The sequence below is a fragment of the Drosophila grimshawi genome, unplaced genomic scaffold, assembly GCF_018153295.1.
Source record: "Drosophila grimshawi isolate 15287-2541.00 unplaced genomic scaffold, ASM1815329v1 contig_44, whole genome shotgun sequence".
NCBI classification, from domain to species: Eukaryota; Metazoa; Arthropoda; class Insecta; order Diptera; family Drosophilidae; genus Drosophila; species Drosophila grimshawi.
This window is the reverse complement of record NW_025063240.1, coordinates 21889002-21909560: the sequence shown is the minus strand read 5'-3', so window position 1 is coordinate 21909560 and position 20559 is coordinate 21889002. Positions and strand designations below refer to the sequence as shown.

General features: G+C 41.4%; 1 protein-coding gene across 2 annotated transcripts in view; it reads right to left on the bottom strand.

Annotated features, from left to right (window-relative positions):
- Positions 1-6446: 6446 nt before the first annotated feature.
- LOC6558463 (protein bric-a-brac 2) overlaps positions 6447-20559 on the bottom strand; it is a 37712-nt gene continuing 23599 nt past the window's right edge. Inside the window, exons 3-5 of one of the 2 annotated variants that reach the window (XM_001983258.2) lie at positions 9024-9090; positions 8406-8836; positions 6447-7907 (exon numbers count right to left, since the gene is read on the bottom strand). In XM_001983258.2, coding sequence (XP_001983294.2) covers positions 6903-7907; positions 8406-8836; positions 9024-9090 — 1503 coding nt within the window. In that variant the 3' untranslated portion in view covers positions 6447-6902. The remainder of the gene's footprint in view (positions 7908-8405; positions 8837-9023; positions 9091-20559) is intronic. The other variant, XM_032743002.1, reaches the window with a different exon arrangement.

The window sequence follows — 20559 nt, the reverse complement described above, 5'->3', positions numbered from 1 at the left end:
TATAATATTTACACATATAATAATAATATATATTATTTTCTTGCTTCGCACTGGTCACAAAATGTTTCTGTAGCATTTAACCAGCCTTATACAACATATATAATTAATATTCTGTAGCTTGTAACTGGCCACCAAATTTGTAAGCCTGTACCACCTTAAATACATCCCCCCCACCTCCCCAGCCGACCGAAGGGAAGCACCTAAAGCGCTGGATGGCGCATTGTCGCCTGTACTTTTGCCTTTCTTCTGGTCGCTCTTGGTTAAGCCGCTGCCGCTACCGCGTCACTGTGCTATTTGATGCTGAGGAAGGAGTGGCTGTCCACAAACCAACCAACCAATACCCCAACCCACCAGTATGCTGCTGCTGCTGCTGCTGCTGCTGCTGCTGCTGCTGCTGCACCCACACACAATCACAATCACGGCCTAAACAACGTCGCCTGGGCTGCTGCCTTCTGGATACCTACTCCCAGTTTTGGTGGGTCAACAGTTGCCTCAGCTCCAATTCCAGTCGCTGCCCCCCCTTTCTATATTTGCATGTCTCTATCTGTGTATGTGTGTACAGTCCTGTGTGTGTGTTTGCTATTGTATGCATGCATATTAAATTCAATCGAATGTATTCTCTATACTCGATATTCCTCTATGCGCTGCGTTCCTCTTCTTTTTTTTACTTTTTTAACTCTGGCTCGTTCTCGTTCTCGTTTTGTTTTCTATATGGTTTTTTCATGCGACTCGAATCCTCGACTACTTCAGCATTACGTATACGTATACGAATACGGATACGTATACGTTAACGTAAAAGTAACGTAGTGGCGCACATTCGTTAGAAATAGGCGGAGTTATCAACGTTTTTCAAGTTATAATAAAAATGCAACACATTTTACAGACATGCCACTATGTGTATGTTTGTATATATATGTATATGCATATGTTGCCCATGTATTAGTGTCTCCTCACACACACACTAACACACACACACACACATACACTCACTTATGACCCTTGCTCTGGTTCTGGCTCTTCTGGCTACTTTCCATAGATTTTTTCCTTCGTTATTGGTTTGGAGTGGCGCAAAACTTTGTTGTTGTATTTTTTTCGTCATCGTGAATACTACAGTTTGTTGTTGTTGTTGCTGTTGTTGTTGTATATCCATATATACAACAGACGTTTTTTGTTTTTGCAATTTTCTTCTTCTTTTTTTATTATTTTTCAATGCTCAAACTCGACGTCGCATAAAACTTGTGTTTTTGCTGCCTTCTGCTGCTGCTGCTGCCGTTGCTGCTGCCGTTGCAGAGGATTGTACCCCCTTCACTCCCTGCAAACTGCACCATTCCCCCTTCCATCCCCTTTAAGCCCACATCCCCTTGTACCCAATGGATGCCGCTCGTTACAGTTTCCATTGCCAGCCAAAGAGCTGAGAGCGAGACATTTTGCTAATGCATTGATTAAAATTGAATTTTTAATTAAAATATTGTGCTGGTCTGTGTGTGTGTGTGTTTGAGTGTGTGTGTGTTACTTGTGTATGTGGATATATCTTTGTTTGTTTGTTTATTCTAGTGCTCTTGTAGTTTTAAACAGAACTCTCGCCATTTTTTTAAGCGACTTACTCTTTAAGCCAGAAAACTTAATTATTCCTAAAAAAAAAATAAATAAATAATACATGAAAGATTTAAAGCTTTAGTTGCTGATTACAGTTTAGCTTCGTTATGCAACGGATCCAAAAAAAAAAGACATCCATTATTCAAGAAGTCAACGTGTAAAATCATATATAAATATGTAATTAAAGAAACTTAACTATCAATAAACTTGTTGACACGGTTTTTATGTGCTTTTCACACATAAATATCGAACTGAAACTAAACTAAAGAGACGGCAACAATGAACAATAATTACCCAATAAATAACAAAAGCAAACAATAAAAATTCCTTGAGCATTTCACAGGCAAACATATTGAATTTAAATGCATTTATTTAAGAAATCAACAACTTCAAAAATACCTGGAAGCATTTAAAATGCCACACCAAAGTAATTTATTTACTATTTTCTATTTTCTGTTGCAAGTCCGGCCTGGACAAGATTTGTTCGAATTTCACTTTCGTATCAGATATTTGGATCCCTCACACTTTTCACTTCAGACCGTAAACTCAATAAATCACAGGCAATTATGCAAGCAAAAGCATCCTTAAGGAATATTCACACTTTCACACGTTGCCACAAGTGTCTCTCTTACAAGTGTGTGTGTGTGTGTGTGTGTGGTGTAGGATTAGTTCTTGGTATGCTGACCAAAAAGCCAAGCCACAAGTGTATTTGGCCATAAATCTCACAATTTGCTTTCTTATGCAAGAGAGCAATTGAAAGGCTATTTACAGAAAATATTTTCTTTGCATTTATTTGCCAACCAACAGACGCACAAGCAATGCCAATGTCCAACTGGACCAGGTATGAGGGATAAAGGATGAGAGATGAGGGATGTGTGGTGTGTGGTGTGCTTGGAATTTTAGAGATGATGACGACGACGACAATACAGTCTATAAGTGAGCCAATAAATAAACACAAATTTTCGACAGGCAAACATTGACTCAAGCAAAAGCATTCTCAAAGATGTTCGTACTACGACAAAAGGCAAAAGTCGGATGAATTTCCATGTGTCTGTGTCTACTTGTGTGTGTGTGTGTGTGTGTGTGTGTGTGTGTGCATGTCTGCTTCTGTGTGTGTGTGTGTGTGTGTGTGTGTGTGTGTGTGTGGTGTCAAGCCACAAACACCTTTTGCGTAAAATAAAGCAATCAAGCAAATAATGTTGCCACATTACACGACATATCAACAGCTTCCTGCTGAGCAGCACACACAGCACTGAGTGCAAGCGAGACAGCACACACAAACACACACACTCACACATACTTGCACACACTTGAGCACATTTCTTTAATAGAAGACACACACACACACACAGACACACTCGCATTGGGGGGCTAAAATAAAATTGAAATCATGTCGCAAGCAGCAGCAACCTTGAGGAATGCCGCCTCACAAACACACACATACACACACACACGCACACATACTGTGGCAGTTGTCTGGCAGAATGTCTCGACTCTCGACGCGACTCAATTCAAGTTGACTTCACTTGCTTGCTTGCCCCATGGATTTGTGTATGTGTGTGTGTGGCAGCAATAGCAGCACCAGACGAAGCTCCTGGTTGGCTTCCTCTGCCTGTCTCCCTCTCCCTCCCTTTCTCACTCTCTCTCTCTCTCTCTCTCTCTCTCTTTCTTTCTTACCCTTTTCGCTCTGTGTGTGTGCACTTTCACTTTTGCACCTCCGACCCACTCCCCAACCACCTCGCCATTCCCCCCTCGACTGCACATGCTGTGTGTGTGCCATATTTAACAAATTATCTGTAATTTCTCGAGCAGCGCCGCAACGACGCCATCTTTTGCCTTACTCCTTGCTCCCCTCTCTCTTTCTCTCTCTCTCTCTCTCTCTCTGGCCGTAGTAAACATTTAAGCGCCAAAGCCAAAAACCAGTAGACACACACACACACACACCCAAACATACACAGAGGCACATGTGAGACTCTCGGAGTCAAGCGGCAAGCCACTTGTCAAGATGGATAGGGCAGCAGTCCTCGTCCTCGCTCTCGTCCTCGCTCTCGTCCTCGTTCTTGTCCTTGCTCATTGTCTGAGAGGCAAGGCAACCCCGGGAATTTTGGGCTTCAAGCAGCCGCAAGTGCTTAACTTCAGACACACACACACACTCATACAGGCGGTCCTCAGAATCCCAGACAGGCAGGCAGGCAAAACCACAGCCGCATTGCTGGCAAGGACGTCCGGCAGACACCAGCAGCAGCTAGCAGGCAGTCTGTTGCAGCAGCAGCAGCAGCAGCAGCAGTCCTTGCGCCCAGCTCCCAACCAGAAGGAAGTTGTTTGTGGGTCGCATTCGCTCGCTTTGGCATTTAAGGCTGACCGACGACGACGACGACGATGACGACGACGACGTCCCTTTTGCCAGGGCGATTATTGTCCTTGTTGCTGTTGGTCATGACTGCCTGCCTCTGCTGCCTGTGCTGACTCTGACTTTGCCTCTGTGGGTGTCTCGCAAGATGAAAGCCACTTGCCATTCATTGCCGGCCAAGCGGCTGCCTTTTGCATTCAGCAGGCAAAGGACCTTGCTTCCGACTCCGACTCCGACTGCTGCTGCTGCTGCTTTTGTTGTTGCTGTTGCTGGCTGGCCCCAAAACTCCTTTTGACCAACCAAATGACCTTGAGCTTAACAGTTGAACGTTTGTCATGACCCGCTCTTTGGCTGTATGTCTGCTTGCCTCCTCCACCCAGTCATCCTTGAAGTTGCTGCTTGCAATGGCTTTCACTCTTCTGGGCGCACTCGACTTTGGCCACTCCCCATTTAGCTTGCATCTGTAGAGACAGACCAGGCCAAGACCCCCAGTTTTGCATCAGTGTAAACTGATGTGTTAAGCTGTTAAGTGCCTGAGTAATTGTTTTCTTTCAACAGCCAACAACAGCACCAACAACCACTTTGGCGTCCCTTTCACTTGCCACTTGACCTTGTGAGTTGTTTTTGGGGGCGTGCCAACACAGCAATGCAAGCAACACCAGCAACAGGCTGGTTACAGTTAACTCTGCTTCTGCTTCTGCTTCTGCTTCTGGTTTTGCCACTTGTCTGCTATTTCTGCTTCTTTGCGGACTTCTGTAAAGTAGGTCTTTTGTGTGGCCTCCAAGTTGTAGCTTTCATATTAACTGTTTTGATTAAGTTGGCAGCAGACATTCAACAAATGCCACCAGTGGAATGACAGCAGCTCAGATAAAACCAACAGCTGATTGCTCCTTGATAAGACCATTATCTCGAGCTTACAATAGATGAAGTTTGCTCCGAAGCACTCGCATCTCGTTGAGACGCTTCAACACATTTATCAACTCACAACTTTAGACTCTTAGCATTGTTGTGAGCAACCAACATGGAAATTAAGCCAGAATTGTGTTCAACTTTAAGTGTGGTATTAATCTAGAGCCAGAATCTCGTATTAAATGAGAAATCAAGCATCTTGCGGCATCTTCCGTCTAAAATCACAATGCTGAATACCTAAAACAAGAGTATTTCTCTTTGAATTCTCAGAGGAAACAGGACATCTGATAACCTGAATTTCACCTCTCATTCCACACAGAAATTGGCAATAAAATGGAGTAAGCTTATGTTCTAAGTCAATAGAAGTTCATTCTAAATGCTGCTCGAGCCTTAGGGTCTATTTTACTTGGGATAAACTGGCCAATTCACTGCTCCAACACCACAAATCTTGTTGAATTCCGGTTCCTCTTTCCATCCCGCTTTTGGTAACATCCAAATTCAAGCACTTAAGACTGAGTTGGGAATTCCTAATGAAAATTCAATGAGCAGACAGTTGAATAGATTCAGCATTCAGCTTCAGGCCGGCAGCGTCGTAAATTGCATTCCATTTGAAATTTCCTTGTCCTACAAATACTCACCATCCTAAATCATCGCTAACCATGGCTATAAATCACTTTTTCCATTGTTTATCTTTCAAGAGAAAATAAGAACACAATGCAAAGTTGTTTTTTACATTTACTTCTTCATTTTTATTTCTGTTTCTGTTTCAGTTGTATATATAATTTAGGTATAACTAAAATAATAATAATAATATGTAATAATTATAATAAATGTAATGATTTATGCACCATTATCATCATCATTATCATTATCATCCATGGGTAATTCCACTCATAAAGAACATCATACAATACATGTGCATTTAAATAGCTGTGTGTTCGTGTGTGTGTGTGTGTATGCTCACTGGGATTTGGTGTGTGTGTGTGTGTGTGAGTGGGTGTGTTTGTATTACATAAAATTAGCACACATACAAATACAAATACATATAATACGCATAATCGCATCCATGTATTTATTTATTGGGGAGGGGAGTGGGGTGCGGGGACTTTGCATTATTTACTTCCATCGAATTTGAGGAAGGAAGGGGGCAGGGGGGTTATTACAATATAGAGAAGAGTTGTGCGCTCGTAAGACTAAGTCCGATATAGCTAATATACCCTATAGCTATGGAAATTTGTACATTATTTACAGTTACATTTGGAAATACAATTGCTGTAGTTAGTTAGTAAATATTATATTATAATATTATGATGTACTAAATCTAATTAATTTATCTGAAAGACAACATTGCGTATGCGTAATGTGTGTATGAATATTTATGAGTGTGTGTGTGTGTGAATATGAGTGTGCTCATGTGTGTGCACATGTGTGCTTATGTGTGTGTGTGTGTGTGTGTGTGTGTGAGTAGCTAAACTAAACTCTAAACTACATTTAAGAAATGCACAAGTCTCTAATTGTAACTGTATTTCTATCAATATATATATATATATCTGTATCTGTATATATATATATATATATTTAAATATAAGCTGATTTTTACTTTTTGTGTGTGTTTTGCTTCTCTTTTGATATTGGCAAAGAATAAGGCGCATACAAAATGCAAATATATGTATATATATATAATATATATATATAAATAATAGGCGAGATCTTATCCTTACAGGAAAGTTCTGAAGTGCAAGTGTGTTGGGTGAAGGGGCTGATGATGGTTTGGGGCGGGGCGGGGCTTAGGGAACGTTTAATACTCGTACCGTTTACAAACTACAACTTACATTTATCAATAATAGAAAACCAGTTAGCAACTTAGTGGGGATGTGTGTCTGGCGGGGGTGTAGTTGGGGCGGGGGGAGTTGGCTATCATTTAAACACTAAAACGTTGGGCTTAAAATAGCAGTCCAAATGTATTACTACAGCTGTTGGTGGCCTCTTCAAAAGGGCCGCCCATCCAGTTCGGGGCCGGCGCTTGTGGCGCCGCCGTCGCCGTCACTCAATCCTCGTGGGGCAACTCTGTCGCCTGCTGCTGCTGCTCCAACTTGATCTTCATCAACGGTGATTCGCGCAACGCTGCCGGCGCATAGGCAGCGGCTGCTGCTGCTGCCGCCGCTGCTGCCGATGCAGAACCGGCACCAGCTCCGACAACTGCATCAGTGGCGCTGGCAAACAACTCACTCATATCCTGGCCGGGAAAGAAGTCCTCGAAGCGCGGACTCTTGTTCACCGACTTGTGCAGCAGTCCGTTGGCAATCGCCTCGAAGTCAATGCCCGCCGGCAGCGACTCCAGAAAGCGTTTGTTGTACGCGTAACTCGGATGCTCCTTGGCATGCTTCGCATAGAGCGTGGAGTAGGGGGATGCGGCGCCTGGACGACTCGAGGATCCAGCTGCCGATTTGCTGCCGCCGGAGGAGTTGGAGCCACGCGACTGATTGCCATACTGACGTGCATGCATCGCCTCCTTCAGCTCCCGATCCCGGGACATCTCGCGCTCTCGCTCACGCTCCCGCGACAACTCTCGCGCATAGCTGGCTGCACTGGGATGCATGGCAGCGCCTGCACTGCCCCCGTTACCTGCCCCGCCACCGCCGCCACCGCCTCCGCGCTGATGTGGCGCCTGCTGCGATGGCATCACATTCAGACCCGGCAACCCCATCAGACCCAATGCACTCAAGTCGGGCAGATTCTCGCTGCCGCGTCGCTCGCTGTGCTGATGCTTGGCTGCTGCTGCCGCTGCGGCAGACACCTGATCCTCAATCTCGGAGCGTTGCAAGTAGGCCGGCGACTTGTACATGTTCATCGAATGCACATGCGGCGATTGCTGTTGGTGCTGCTGCTGTTGCTGCTGGGAGAGTATCTGGCGGCGGAGGGTCTCCGTCATGCTGCTCAGGGCATTGCTGCCGTCTGGCGGGGCAAGTGCAGCATTCTGTGCCGCCATTTTGACTGCGGCACTATGATACCCATTGGCAGCTGCCGACGAGTTGCCAGAGCCAAAGTGCGCCTGTTTAACCAAAATCAAAAATGGAAACATTCAAAGGGGAAGAAAGATGCGTGTTAGGATTGCTTGATTGAATGCCAAAGTTTAAATATGAGTTTAAAATGCCAATCTAAATGCTCAAAAATATGCATCCCTTCGAGATTATTCTGGAAATGACCGAATTATAGCTTCAAAATTAATTTTCTGTTCTGAAAAACAAGTCTAACTCGGAAGGACATGTTGCGTTCAAGTCTGAAGGACCTCTCAATGACATCAGGCCGAAGTCAGTGCTTTCTCGGAAACTACAAAGACGCTTTGGCTGTCCTTTGGTTAGTTGGTAAACCTGGTCAAGGAAAAAGTTCTGAGCAGTTTTCTGTTCTTAAAAAGGTCCCTTCTTTCAAATAGTTTTTATATACGTCAAAATGAGTATTCTAAAGAAAGTAGTACTAGTTCCATAAAGACACCTTTGTTTATTTCTGATTGCTTATAAGTTAGAGTTGCTAAGTTGAATGGTTAACTTACGCCATGTGCCTGTCCATTGGCATACTGATGCGCATTGATGTCCTCTTTGATCTCGCGGTAGTCGCGGAAGACGACCGCCTTGATGACGCTGCGTATGAGTTCCTCGGGCCACATGCCAAGCAGAATGCGTTGGGGTCGGCCGCGTGCCTTGGGCCTGGGATCGGTGCCGCCGTCGAGCGAGGGTCCCAACATGTTGTGCACCCGATTGGCGTAGAGCACAAATGTCGGATAGGGTATATCGTATTTGCGTGCGGCCTGCGAGAGGGAGAGTCCCTCTTTTAGTACACTGAATATGGCCTCGGCCATGGCTTCGGGTCGCCAGGATTTGAGGGGTCCGCGTTCGCGAAATCGCAACTGTTGCACCAGATTCTGTTGGTTGGTGTTCCAGCACTTTTGCCACATGGACTGCAACTGGTACTGGTAGCTGTCTGCTGGAAGGGCGGCGCGGCGGCAATTCAAGAATAAAAGACAAAGGAAACACAGACATACATATATAAGTTAAGCTAAACTTAGTATGCTAATTGGTTAGCCTCGACAGAGGAAAAAGGACTGTCTGTGTGTCTGTCTGTCCTGGCCTGGCCTGTCGTATCGTGTCCTGCCAAGTCTGTCCTTACTTACCCGCCACAGATGCGCCTGTTGCCGGTGCGCCCATCCAGCCGTGTCCGCTCGTCTCAATCATTTTGGCCTGCAACGATGAAGGAAGAAGAGGAAGTCAGGAGCCGATAAGGAAAACTGTCGTTCTGCTTTTGCAGTTTACATTGAATTTACAGTTTACAGCTTACAGTTTACAGTATACAGTTTAAAGGCGACATTTGCACAAAGGCGGCCACTTTGGCCACTTGGCAAAATGCTGGCCATAAAAGTTTATTAATGCCATAAATGTGGCCCAAAGCGCTTTGGTATGCAAACGTCAAAGCGAATTAGTATACAAAGTTGGCGAAACGATTTTCGCATTTTGCCCACTTTTGTCTTACAGCATTTTTATGATGGCCAACAACCAACAACAACTATTTATTTATAGCCAGTATTAGGTATGCCCCCCTCCCCTACGGTCGCACCAACCTACCCTGCCACAGCTAATTGCAACAGCTTTTAATATTTATTAATAAAAACACGTCGTCGAAAGAAATGAAAAAAAAAAAAAGTGTTAAATAAATGAGGGAAAAGCCGCAGTTAATTTCACGACTTAGGCCCAGGATTCGACTGGGCGAAAAAGTTAAATTGATGCAGGCAGTGCAGGATTCATTGCTGACCGCCCACTTCGGGCCAGGCGCTGCTGGCCAGGCTAAGAGAGCTCGTCAGCGGCGGCGGCCCCAACTGCACAAAGCCATGCATTTTATATGGCCAAGAGGCAAAAGCAGCGCTATACAAATTATGTGCAGCGCCAACAAAAAAATAACAGCACATCTAATTTATATATATATATATAGTATATAGTATATATATGTATATGTATTGTATTGTTAGTGCAAGTCTTAAATATTTGAAACGAGGTGCTCGAAGGGTGGCGGGGCTCAGGCCATGTTTGGATTGGATTTGTTGGGACTGTTAGACCAGGCATGTTAAGGAAAAAGGTCATAAAATGTATGAATAATTGAAATTGAAAAGTCGGAAGCAATTTTTTTTCTTTTCTTTTTGTTGTTGTTGTTGTTGTTCTCTATACATTTCCACAGGCCACGTAAAATAGAGAAGCCGTCACCCCGCCTCCCCTTATCGTGTTACGTCAAAAACAAAATGGCGTTAAAAATGCTTTTTTATGTTAAGCATTTTGTTAATGATGGAGCGTCAGGGCAAGCTCAAGTTGCCATTGCTGGAGTTGTTGTAGTTGTAATGAGAACTGTTTGTGCCCTTTGTGGCAGCTACGTGAAACAAGTAATTAGGCTTTGACATGGTAGTTAACTAGCCTATGTGCACACACACCCAAGGGTGAAGATCACTTAAAATGAGTTACGAGTCTCTTACAAAGTGGTCAACTACTTAACACTTCTGACAAAACAAGAACTGGTTTTTTTCATCGAACATCTTCACTTAAGTTGTGTGGAAAAAACCAACCCTTGTATGATTATAGCTTCGAGGCAACTCTTGTCAGCTCGTGTTCATACTTTTATCTTTAAAAGTACATTAAATTATTTCAATTATTTGGCATCTGTCCATTTATATGAACACGCCGATCTCTGAGACTATAAAAGCTAGAGACTTCAAATTTGGTACAAAAGTTATCATCTATCATACGCAGATCATGTTTATTCCAGTTGTTAAATTCCATTTAGATCGGTAAGAAACACAGATTGGATTAACCAAAGCTTAATATCATATTCAACACTCTTTCATCAGCTAGGGTATCTGCTAGTCGAACCCTCTCTGCTTTATACTTGTGTGTCTGAATTTACTTGCATTTTAAGAACAAAGCTGTTAGTTTAAATCGCAAATAATATTTCGAATTATTCTCAAATTCTAGCGTCATTTATCAGGGGCTACAACAATAAGGGGCAACCATTAGTCACATTACATTGTAAATTTTGCCAGTCACTTGCCAATGCATTATGGCGACCTTTTAACCCGTCCTCTTCCACCCCATCCCCTTGGCCTGCTCCATTGCCAAGTGTAACAATTATAAGACTCGCCTAGTACAACATATATATATATACATATATAATAAAATATAGCTAGAATTGCTGCTGCTGCTGCTGCTGTTGCTGCTCTTGCTACTGTTGTGCTCAAAAATGTTTAATTAATTAAATTTTCAATTTCCTGCCAGCAGCAACAACAACAGCAACAACAACAAGTTGCTGCTCTTCTCATTCAACGGCAACAACAAATTTTGAAGCGTGCGCGCATTCAACTTTCTTTCAACTCATTTAATTTAATTTGCGGCGCTTCGCTGCTGCCGCTGCTGCTTCTGCCGCTGCTTCCTTCTCTGCTGAAGTCGCTGCCGCTGCTGCTGTTGCTGCTGCGGCTCATCGTCTTCTTGTTCTTGCCAATTACTCATCGTGTGCACGCCCCATTCACATAATAATTTATTTAATTACTTTTATGCGAGCGCCAACAACAAATATTTCTATAAAAAAAAAAAACATTTCTTATTGATTTCTGTTTCGCATCTTTATTTTTTTTCCAATATTTTGCTTAATATGCATTCCACAAATTTCACTGAGGGTTGGAATACCAAGCAATGGGAACTCGAAGAAGACAACAAACTTGATTCTATGCCATTGAATTCTGAATAATTAGCTTATGATTGTTTTTTATATTCACCATTTTTTCCCTGTGTACGCGTATCTATATATATATTTATACATATATCAATTATATATGTATATCACTCGGATACATGCTGCCCTTGCCCTTTCCTCCCTCACACACACACATCCCCTCCTTTCAACAGCCTTCAAGTTGTGCACCCGCCCCTGCTGCACGCCCCTTTTGGCACTCGCCATGAAAACCCGTTGGATTCTAATGCAATTTTAATTTTATTTTTCAAGCGAGCACATAAACTCAACACCAACCCAACACGAGCCCAGCCAAACCCACCACAGTGTTACCCGTGCAGGGAGGCAACACTATAAACTACGCCCGTCTCCCCGCTCCCGCTCCCCTGTTGCTGTTGCTGCCTCGAAGAACTTTGCCTGTAGTTTTTACTTCACTCCCATTTGGCTGCCTCTTCTCTTAGTCTCTTTTAGCTGTGCTAGTATATTTCTTATATTATATAACACTTTATTTATTATTCATTTTCGATTCGTGCTTTTACGGCGACTGCGACGCCGACGCCGATGCCGACGACGACTGCGCGGCGACTCAAGTTTGTTATTTCTCTTGTCTGCAACTTGCTCACCACAATCCAAGCCCCCTCTGCCACTGCCACTGACCCTGCTCGCAACCACCACCATCACCATCACCATCACCAAACACCACCTGCTCTATTGCCATTTTACTTCCTTGGCAATTCCTTGCGAGTTCGGGTTTCTTTCGGCTTGCTGATTTTGCTGTGCGCCTGCTGCTTCGTAGCCTTCACTACTACAACTAGCAACTACTGTTGCTGCTGCTACCCCTGTTCGACTATCCACACACACACACCCCGCCCACCCCCCTGCCAACAGTTACCTCCTTAGATCCTGCCGCTTTCGTCGCTCATTCATTCATTCATTTATTTATATTACTCAAGCAACCGCACGCACACGCCTTGCCCCCAGCCGCTGCCCCAGCACACCCCCCAGCCGAACAGAGTGCCGCACCCGCCACTCTTCTGATCCTGCCGCATATTGTCTATCTGTGACTGGGTCTGGTTGCTTGTGGCTGGCAGTCGCGCGTCTTTTATCCGCGTCCTGCGCCCGGTTTTATAGTTTTTGCGCTCATGCCATTCATTAATTTTATAAGAAGCAATGCTTGGCATAATAAATAATTAATTTAAATGGCAACTGCCTTCTTCGAATGCCTTCGACAAACACTCGCTCCAAAAACATCCTGAGGTCTCTTGTCTCTTCTAGCTCGCTCTCTCTCTCTCTCTCCCTCTAAAGTGCCTCAAGTTGTTGTCGCCATTCTGTCGGCGAGACACAGTGAATAACCGTTACGCGCAACTAAATATATACCACACACAAAATCAATGGCCATAAACTTTATATACTTTTCATTAATCATCAAATTTTGTAGTTAATTACATCTTCGGAATAGCGATATTATTACAAATACCACAATTTTAGTGCCGATTTTTATATTTTCATATTACAATTCGACCATTGAAAAAGCGAAATAGGCTTTAACTATAACTATAACTTTTGTCTAAAATCAATCAATTTTCAATAAGTATTTGATTCACAATTATTTTATTTATTTTTTAAATAAAAATTCGATTATAGAAAAAGAGAATTAGGCATAGATTAAACTATAACTTCTGATCAATCTGTTTTCATATTCTAGATAATCAGTACTGTTTTCAAGTATTAATATGACTAGAATTGATGTCATTTCCTTTTCAAATAAGTTAGGCATATTAAAATGGGACAGCTTCGGGTTTTCCATATGCAATATATATGTTTAATTAAGGCTTCTAATCTTATTTGTTTATGGGGCGTCTTCGACTTTCGATACCCTAACTATTTATAGCATTTGTCCGGTTGTTCAGGTTTCTCAAAAATTGAATAGCCCGGCGTTTAGCCGGCAACTGGGTGTGTGGGCCCAGCTGCTGTTCATCTTTGGCGCTGCTTAACTATGCAACTCCTTGGTGTATCCGCGAGACGGAGTTCACGTTGGTGGCAGCAGTCGTAGGGACAGTGGCAGTGGCAGTGGCAGCGTCGTCGTCGGTGGCGACAGAGGCGCTGGCAACAACTAAATATTTAATAGTATTTTATTGCACGAATTTCACATAAAATATGCATATTAGCCCAATGCATTATTCATGAAATAATGTGAAAAACACATTTCGCGCAGGGTGAAGCCGCAAAAGGACAGCAGCATGACTAAGGAGAGGGATATGGAGGGGTCGGGGAGTTACTACGACTCTAGCTATGTATATATAAATATATATATTCATGCTATGTCTTGCATTTTACACAAGTCTATATATATTTATATGTGCAGCTTGAATTGTGTATGGAAATGCAGAGAAGAAGGCAGCAAAATACAATTGCAGTGGCAATTTCTGAGTAAAGGAGTTGTACTTGGACGCAATGTGTCAGCACTAAATGCAACTGCTACAACAACAACAACAACAGCAACAGCAACACCAACACCAGCAACAACTGCTACAATGGCAAACAATAATTGTAGTAATCATAAAATCAAGTGCGAATGCATGAAGCTCACTCTACGCTTCTGTATTTTTGTATTTTTGTATTTCAGTTTCTGTTTCTGTTTCTCTGTCTGTGTCTGTGTCGAGTACTTGCAATGAAAGTTACATTTTGTTTGAGCACAACAACAGCAACAACAAAAAACAACAAACAGAAAATACAAAATACAACACACAACAATAATTTAAATGCAATAAATAATTATACAGCAAGTGTTGAGTGGAGCGCGCATTGAGGTGTGTCAGGTGTTGCCAACTGGCAGCAGCAGCAGCAGCAGCAGCAGCAGCAGCGGCAGCCAACAACCAACAACTAAAATTACAATAAAACATTCAAAATGGGGGCAGGCATTCGAGTGCGAGTGCGAGTGTGAGTGCGAGTGTGAGTGTGAGTGCGAGTGTGAGTGTGAATGCCAGTTCAAATGCTTCGTCTGCGAGGGCCAAGCCCAAAAAAATACCACAAGCTAGGTGCCCTTACACTTGTATTCCTTCAAGTCTATCTACCCCTCTTAACTTGGGACTCGGACTCGGACTCGGACTCAGACTCGGACTCGCACTCGAATTCAGACTGGGGCTGAACTCAATGAAAAACAGCATAGAAATTAAAATGTTTCAGCTTAGTGATGGTATTATGTAGTTGAAACTAAAGTGGAAAGTCGAAACATTTATAGGACCTGCTCATATTTTATTTAGAGCAATTACGAGGTAATGAATAACAGCAATGAAATTATAAGGTTGCAACTTGTTAGTGGAAACTAAAATTAGTAACTTTGTTTCTAATGAATTATTTAGTTTCGAACAATTAAGAAATGATTAATAACTAAAATAACTTGCTATACTTATAAGATCTTTACATATTTTATATATTTTGTATTAAATATTTCTTATTTTAGTGAATTGACAAATTAAAATAGGAAGTCAAAATATTTATTAGACTTTCACATATTTTATACAAACTGAATTAATTATTTATTATTTATGAATTCTGTGAATTTGGAACAGTTCAAAATAAAGTTCAAACAGCAAATAAGCAGTTTTCAAAATATATTCGAAGTCAGATAAATTAATTCGAATGTAAGCCACAAGCATTAATAATCTTAATTTACTGCTTATAAGCTTGAACATCATTAACAGCCTCGTTGAACTCTCGACCTTCGCGATCTCATAGTGAATACTGAAAAGCTGAGGCAAATAGTTTCTCGTTTCTGTCTATGCTTTGTGTATCTTTTACAGAGTACTTTTTAGTCGAGCATTAGTTGTGTTGGGCATTGTTTTTGTCACGCTCACTTTGCCATCTCTAAGGGCAAGTCTTGCAACATTACAATGTTGCAATGTGTTGCTGTTTATTATGGTTGTTTTTATATTTTCTTTTTGTTGTTGCGCTATTTACTTTAGCTATTGTTGTTGTTATTGTTCTCAACTGTCGTTATTGCTGATTGTTGCTGTTGTTGCAAATTGCAACTTTTTCTCCCTCCACGTTTCTTTTTCATGTAATTTTTTTTCGCTTGCCACTTTTGATGGCGCCTCGCTTATTGTTGCTGTTGCTGTTGCTGTTTGTAGCTTGCTGTTTGTTTCAAAGTAAAAATTAACGTTTTGCAAATAGTAATTTATTGTTTTTAACATGCAGGATAATGAGGATATATGGTCGACAGTCGGGCTGCCCCATCCACAAGCCCAATCCCCACCCGCAGTTAGCTGCACGCTTAAAGCTTACACATTGTTTGTAATTGTAATGGCCAAAGCCTTGCGTGTCCTTTCAACTGATTGCAAACGCAAGCAACTGAGACAGAGACAGCAAGAGAGGGAGAGAGAGAGAGAGGAAGAGAGAGAGAGTAAATGAGAGGGGGAGAATGAGTTGACGAGCTGTCTACAAAGTGTTAAAACGCCTGCACACAATCATTAAATATTAATTCAATATGTAAGTATGCTATGCCCGACTAGAAGCATGCCATAAAAAAGATAGATATATCCATACATATCTATATATATATAGCAGACCCACAGACTATAAAAAATATTTATATAGCCTCTTAGACGACATACACACAGATATATGCACAACCTAAGTCAACAACAGCATTAGGTCGCTTTTTAATTCTCGCAAGTTTAAATAATAGAGCGCAAAGGCAGAAGTGCCACTGCGGGGCATACATAAATATATATATATATATATATATATAGATATAATATATATATATATGTGTATATGGTTGCATGTGTTTTCGCGCTATGAATAAGCGAGCTTGAATGTAAATACCGAGGCACGGGACAAAGACACAGGATGGGGGACGACATGGCACATTGTCAGAGACAAAGGACAAAGGCGAAATGCCAAAGCAGGAAACGGCTGCATTTCGGTCAAGCGCACAAATGTATGCTATGTCATTTAGACGTGATCTCACGCATTCACACACACATTAACACACACATACAGATACGCATAGCTAATGCATATTTGAAAGTCTGCCTAAAGGCGCTGCTACTGCTGCTGCTGCGGCCAATCGAATACACCATAAGCCAAAAGCCAAAAGCCTCTTCCTTAAATGGCCCAAGCAGCGAGCAGCACACACAAAAACTGCATGCATATGTATAAGTAATACACACACACACACACACACACACTCGCACACACACACACAATGTGCAGTCGCATAAAGCCTTGAAATAATATTTAATATTTAGAGAGACATAAATATTAAATGAATGCCGCTATGTTACTTAGCAAAATCCAATGCTATGCAAAAAGGTAACACAACTTTGCAGCAACAACCCATCCCTCACCCCCCCACCCACAATCCGCAACCCACTCACACTCCCACTCCCACTCCCACTTGCAGTCCCACCCCACCCCACCCACAAACCCATTGCCCATATATTGTATAAAACAAGAATTACAGCTAACACATTCCAAGCGTTATTATTTCTCTGCCATTTTTTCTACTTTCTATTCATGCACTAAGCAAAAGACGTTGCAACTTTGCTAAACAAAAAAACAGTTCCTGAGTTGCATAAATATTCATATAAACTCATTATAAAAACTCAAATTTATTTGTGAATATTCATCTTGACAGCAAAGTAGGTATAAATTAATTAATTTTTCTTATAGTCTGTACACGTTTTTGTGTTTTAATTGCATTCTGCTTGATTATTTCTTCAGGTGTATATGCTGTATTGCCTGGCTCGCAGCTGTAGGCTAAAGAAAAAAATGAACTGCAGTCCAACTTATATTATATAGAGTATTTTATAGCCATGGCACGATTTTCTTTACCCGCCTGTTCGGCGAGGAGTCGCGCACACATTTTTAGTTTTTGTTTCTATTGCTGTTGCTGTTGTTGTTGTTGCTATTTCAGTTTCTGTTTCAGTTCAGTTTTCAGTTTGAGTTGCTGTTTTGTATTTGATACCTTTGGGAAAGTCCCAGCTAGGCTAGGTGAGCCATAGCCATAGCCATAGCCATAGTCATAGTCAGAGTCAGAGTCGAACTCTCGAGCTGCCAACGTCGAACATTCTGCCGGAGCCCATACGAAAATCTTATGAAATATGCACGGCCTCTGTAATTTCTTATTTAAAATGCCATTAAATTTTTTGAATAGCCTAGAGAGAGAGCGAGAGAGAGAGAGAGAGCAACGGAGAAAGAGAGAGAAGAGTATAGTCTCTAAAACAGAGCGCAGCATGCACTCGGGCCCTGGGTAAATAGAGGGGCGCACCTGTGTTAGTGTGTTAAAGTGTGTGTGTGTGTGTGTGTGTGTGTCGAGCGACGAGGTTAGACAAATATGGTTGGTCTGCTGCTGTTTGAGGTGCATGCCACATGGGGGCAGCAGAGTCACATCTCTCGACTCGACTCGACTCGAGCCGAGCCGAGCCTCGACTCGCCAACTTTTAAAATGCATATTTGATTGTTTTTTCGTCGCTGCGCCTAAATGCATGCAATAGCTGAGCAACCCCATGCCACCCACTTTTTGCTGAGTGCGTATGCAGCTCATTAAAGTGCGTTGCAAAGCGCATCATGCATCTTTTATACGCACACACACAGAACTCTCTATCAGCTGTCATTTGGTATCTATAAGTATTCCATATGCCATTTGTGGCGTTTGCAATCGCATCTATAGATACAGATACAGATAAATATGTATCTGCATCTGTATCTGTATCTGTATCTGCATCTGCATCTGTATCTGCATCGGCATCTGCATTTGTATCCATGTTAATATTGATTTGGTCAAGCGTGTGTTGCGCTCGCGCGCTTTGCTTAAGCTAATTAATACACATACATAAACTAAATGTACACGAGTATATATATATATATATATATACTACTTATAAACATATATATATCTGTTATATATATATATTGTATATACATATTGTTGATGCATGTCTGGCCACAAAGCTCGATTGTCTCTGTCTCGGTAGCTGTCAGTTTGATTTGCAGGACGGTTTTCGCAAAATAATTACAAATACACACGAATTAAATTTGCATTAGAGCCGCAACCAATTAGCCACTGGTAGCAAAGCTTTTGGCCCGGTCAACCAACTAAGCAAGTTGCTGGGCAGGGCTTAGTGTTTGCCGCTGAGTGCTGTGATTGGAGCTAAAACTTGACTACACTGTGCATAATATTTGTTCCTTACGGAAGATAAACTAGTTAGAATGTTCAGTGAGATACAGCTCGAGGAGCAGATACCCTGTTAACTACTGTGTTCAATATGATAACTTGTTTTGATCTATATTTCATATAGTCTCAAATGCCCGCCTCGTCTCTTAATGCTGATCCAGAATTGCTTTTATATATTTCTTTTCATTATACAAATTTGCACATTTTTAATAGGTTCAAAGAAGGAAATATTCTGGCATCAGGAACTGCTTTGTTCTAAGAAAATTCATAAGAATTTTGGTTTCTTAACAAAGTATCAGTTGAGTAATTGAACTGACTAAGTTAAGGGAAGCCTTTATCACATGTATATGTAAGCAGGTCTTATTCTATTTCGATCTTGTATACGCCAGATTGCTTAGTCATTATTATCTTCATCTTCATCTTCATCTAGCATATGAAATTCACAAAATTATACGCCCATATAGACATCTTGTTTAAATACTGCCCATAAACAAGCTCGCATTCAGTTGAATTTCATTTTCTAGCAATTAAAATAAAAATTGCCTTTTTGCGAGAACGATAAAATAATTTTCTCAACGCGTTATATATGGCTTATACAGCATTAGCTGATGTTTGCATTTCAATAAAGATTTGTGCCTCAATATTATGTACATATACTTATTTATATATATATATAAATATATATACATATATATTTGTATGTGTGTGTGTGTGTACACACAGCAACAAGGCTGTAGAGACAACAACAACAAGAAAAGGCTGCGTCATTTTTATTGGTTTCGCTTCAAGTGCAGGAAATTGTCTGTAGCCCATTTAAAAATAAACAATAATAAAATAAATAATTAAGAAATACGCTTTTTGTGCTTAATTATAAACAAAAGCGAGCAGAGGGTGCCGGGGGAGGGGATGGGCTTGCAGGCATTGTGTTGAACAATTTGTTGAGAAACGGAGGAGAAGCATTACATAAACGCTCGAAATAAATAATATTAATATAAATGGCAACGATTAATAAGTGAATCACACACATTCAATGAACACCAACACCAACAACAACAACAACAATAACTACAACTCAACACGCGCAGCTCAAATTAATAATATAAATATAAATGCCAAAAATAAGTTGGTAATTTTTGTCTTTCTTTCTTTTTTTTCTTTTTTTTTTTTTTGATATTTACGTTTTTTATTTTTGGCCACGCACGAAATAAATCAAATACAATTTGCTTTATTCTCCTTTACGTTATTGTTGTTGCAAGATCTCAAATTAGGCACAAAAAGCTTAGATACATACTATTGTGATAGAGGGCGTGGCACAATCGGGCGCCTAAGTTGGCTTTAGAAATTTACAGGTCTCTATTTACAGCCAGGTCTCGACTTTGTAGCAGTCGCGTCTTTAAAATGTTGTACTTAATATACACCTTTTTATATATGTGCATATATATATATATCTTATATGACCATATCTATTCACTTATACAATATGTGTGTGTATCTTTATTGACTTAACATTGTTTGTTCAACAAACAAAATGCTCGATTGTTTTTAGTCTGACTTTTTATTTATTTTTAATGAGCCCCCCAGCCACAGCCACAGCAGATTCAAAGAGAAGAGGCGGATGAGGCGCTGGAGAAGGCGGAGGAGGAGGAGGAGGAGGAGGCGGAGCTGGAGGATGAGGCAACAATGTTGTAATAGTGTTTGCTGTGGGTGTTGTTGTTGTTGCTGTTGTTGTTGCTTAAATATCTTTTAGTATCTATTTGTCTAAAAA